The following is a 3,877-nucleotide window of genomic DNA, read 5'->3' as shown; positions in this document are numbered from 1 at the left end:
AACTGCGGTCGACTACATGGGAGTCCAGCGACATAGCCATTACGCTAACTGCTGGTCCCAAGCAAACATTTTCTGTAAAGACTTAGACAGGATATATTTTAGGCTTTGTAGTCAATATATTCAATGGTTTCCTTTTCTTTTCTTTTTTTTCCCCAAAGGATGTGTGTGTTCCCCAGAGAAAGATGAGAGACAGAGAGTGATAAAGCATCCCCCAATGGGGCGTGGTCATGCCACCATCCCTTCTCCTCCATTTCTCTACAAGGTGGAGATTTGGGGCGCACACACACGTGTCTGGCCTATTTTTCAAGCTGTGAGGGCCAGGATAGTAACCGTGTAGTCAGCCACAGGGAATCTGGCTCCCTTAACCACTGTCACGAGGCTGGCCTGGCAGTGTAATTTCTGTCACACCTACTACACTGCGGCTTCGCAGCAGAAGGTAGTTAGAAGGGGCCAGCAGGTGGTGTGGAGGTTAAGGTGGCTGGTCCCACATGGCTGACTGTGTGGTTCGAGTTCTGCACCTGGTGGCTTGAAAATCACACCAGGTGCATGTGTTCGCATGCCCCAAATCCTGAGAGGAGGAGGGATCGCAGAAGAGACAGTTTCTGACTAACAAAAAGCAAGACCAGTGTTTGCCTGGGGTTGGGTTTGGCACAGGGTTAAAGGGGCACAAAGGTCCTTTTTTGAAAAATCTATTTTTATTATTTATTTATTTTATTTTATTTATTCATTCACTTATTTTAATTTCACCAGAGAGAGAGACACACAGAGAGAGAGAGAGAGAATGTGAGAAAGTAAGCCACCAGGTCCAGGACTTGAACTGTGGTCGGCCATGTGGGAGTGTCCAGCACCTTAACCACCACGCCACCTCCTGGTTTCCACAAAGGTCCTTTTTGATGGAAATGTTCTTATATGCTGATGGTGGTGGCTCACACAGTTGTATATATTTGACAAAACTCATTTGTACACATACAATTGATATATCATGTCTAAACTGTATTTTAATTGAGTTAATTGAAAAGACTACAGGGACCAGCAGTTAGCGTAATGGTTATGTCGCTGGACTCCCACTTAGTCGACTGCGGTTCGCGTCCCGGACCCGGTGGCTTAAACTCATGCCGGGCGCGTGTGCGTGCGTGCCCAAGATCCCAAGAGGAGAATGGAGGAGAAGGGATTGCAGCATGGCCATCCCCTCTGGGGGGTGATTTCTCGCTTTCTGTCTCTCTGTCTCTCTCTCTCTGTCTGGTGAGCGCACGTGCCCTATAGCAAAAACCTCTAAAAAAAAAAAAAGACTACAGCAGCAGTCAGAATAGGATGGCCTTGAGGGATGATTGATCGGAGGAGGTATAAAATAACTTGCTCAGAGACAGGAAGTGCCCTCTATCTTGACCTGGCTGGTCACCACAGGTGTCTATCTGTGGAAAGAGTCACTGAGCTGTCCACGTAGGAGTCATGCACTTTACTGTTTGTAAATTATACTAGGATGTCTGAGCCCCATTCCTAGAAACTGGGATTTAGTTGGATTGGGGATGGGCCCAGGCATTGCTATATTTTAGAATTTTCTGGGGAAGTTTAATCTTTTTTTGGGGGGGGGGGGGGGGGGTTCGCTATAGGGCGCATGCACTCCCCAGAATGACAGAGAGAGACAGAGAGACAGAAAGTGAGAAATCACCCCCCAGGGGGGATGGCCACACCACAGTCCCTTCTCCTCCATTGTCCTCTTGGGATCTTGGGCACGCATGCACACTCACCTGGTGTGAGTCTAAGCCACCGGGTCTGGGACTCGAACCGCAGTCGACTACATGGGAGTCCAGCGACATAGCCATTACGCCAACTGCTGGTCCCCTAGGGAGGTCTAATCTTCAGCTGGAGTTGAGAGCCACTGATTGAAGTCAGATCTGGGTGATGATCATACCCAGATGCCATGTGCAGTCCAGGGGCAGGCTCAGGGCTGGACAGGGGTGCTCAGCTTGGCTTTCGCTCTCAGGTGACTCGGGGTAAGGGTGGGGATTCCAGGTTTCTGCATGGACACACATGCACAGCTGAGCAGGGCACTGCAGATTTGGGGGCTGTAGACAGGGCTGACTATCTGCTGAGTGCTCTGCGGGGATTTGCTTGAGCTCAAACTGCTTTTCTGACTCTTAGGGCAGGATGGCGGCAGACGAAGGCTCACAGGACACTCTGCGCCTCCAGTTCAAGGCGATGCAGGAAATGCAGCACAGAAGGTTACAGAAGCAGATGGAGAAGAAGAAGGAAAAGGAACTGAGCCTCCGAAGCACAGTCGATGACCAGAAAGAGCCCTTGGAGATCTCTGATGACTTCTGCCTTCTCCTTGCAGGGGACCAAAACTCAAACACCAGTTTCGAACAGAGGTAAACACAGTCGTGAAGCCTCCCAGGAGCATTGCTCGGAGGTAGAGAGAGCAGGCGGTGGAGGGGAGAGGTGCGGAGGGGAGTACGACTACACTAGTCAGGCTGACTGGATGTGAATTTGTAAGTAGAAGACGTCGCCGATGACTCGCACCTGGTGGCTCTGTGCTCCGATAGACACAGTTCCATGTGAAATGTATTTTAAAGCCATTTAAAGTCAAATGGAAATGTTCAAACTCATGGAGGTGTAGTTTATTCATTTGAATTTTCCTTGGCAGTCTCTCCTTCATGAAAACCGTTTTGTGTTTCCAAGGAGCCCTTAGGCTAACTGATGGTTCACAGCAAATCTCCGCCCCAAATCGCATCTGAGTTCATTCTGCGGCAGTTCCCCTTTGCTAACATTCAACAAAACAAACACGCCCTGGATCAGAGAGGGGCTTGGTGGATTCCTTTATTTTTTTTTTTTTTTTTTACCATTGGTGGAAAAGTTGAAAGAAGTCCAGGATCTTTTCAATTAGTTCTAAATTCAACAATGTTACACAGATGCATATGAATGTATTGTACTGATTCTTAGAAGCTAGAATCTGGATTGATATAACATTTTCTCTTTTTTTAAAGAATTATTTTATTCAATTTCATTTATTGTCATTTTTTTCTTTTTTAAAGTTGACTAGAGAGAGAGAGAAGGAAATTGAGAAAACAAGCTGCCAGGGACTTGAACTGTAGTCAGCGACGTTAGAGTCCAGCTGCCTTACCCACCATGCCATCTGCCAGCCCCAATACAAAATTTTCTTTCTTTTTTTTTTTAAGAGGTTTTTGCTATAGGGTATACGCACTCGCCAGAAAGACAGAGAGAGACAGAGAGACAGAGAGACAGAAAATGAGAAATAACCACCCCCTTGGGGGGATGGCCACACTACAGTCTCTTCTCCTCCATTCTCCTCTCAGGATCTTGGGCACGCACGCACATGCGCCTGGCATGAGTTTAAGCCACCGGGTCTGGGACTCAAACAGCGGTCGACTACATGGTGGTCCAGTGACACAGCCATTACACCAACTGCTGGTTCCCAAAATTTTCTACTAGTCATTTTACTAAAAAAAAAAAAAAGAAAGAAAGAAAGAGAGAAAATCGCAGCAGTTGTTGCACTGCCTCTTTGCTCATGGTTTTACCCAGAATCTATTTTCTCCATCTTCAAATTCTACTTTTTATGGTTTCTGAGTTTTCAAAATATTCTACTAAAGTTGGGAACCAGCAGTTAGCATAATGGCTATGTTGCTGGAAAAAAGAAAGAAAGAAAGAAAGAAAGAGAGAAAATCGCAGCAGTTGTTGCACTGCCTCTTTGCTCATGGTTTTACCCAGAATCTATTTTCTCCATCTTCAAATTCTACTTTTTATGGTTTCTGAGTTTTCAAAATATTCTACTAAAGTTGGGAACCAGCAGTTAGCATAATGGCTATGTTGCTGGACTCCCACGTAGTTGACCGCGGTTCGCGTCCCAGACCCGGTGGCT

The 3,877-nt window shown here is 46.7% G+C and overlaps 1 protein-coding gene across 1 annotated transcript in view; it reads left to right on the top strand.

The window, feature by feature from the left end:
- The window catches only part of CCDC13 (coiled-coil domain containing 13), a 78,771-nt gene that overhangs the window by 18,314 nt on the left and 56,580 nt on the right, over nucleotides 1–3,877 (top strand). Inside the window, exon 2 of the mRNA XM_006155402.3 lies at nucleotides 2,143–2,369. Coding sequence (XP_006155464.1) covers nucleotides 2,149–2,369 — 221 coding nt within the window. The 5' untranslated portion in view covers nucleotides 2,143–2,148. The remainder of the gene's footprint in view (nucleotides 1–2,142; nucleotides 2,370–3,877) is intronic.

This window comes from Tupaia chinensis, unplaced genomic scaffold (assembly GCF_000334495.1).
Source record: "Tupaia chinensis unplaced genomic scaffold, TupChi_1.0 Scaffold000451_2, whole genome shotgun sequence".
Taxonomy (NCBI): Eukaryota; Metazoa; Chordata; class Mammalia; order Scandentia; family Tupaiidae; genus Tupaia; species Tupaia belangeri.
This window is presented reverse-complemented; position numbering and strand designations above follow the sequence as displayed.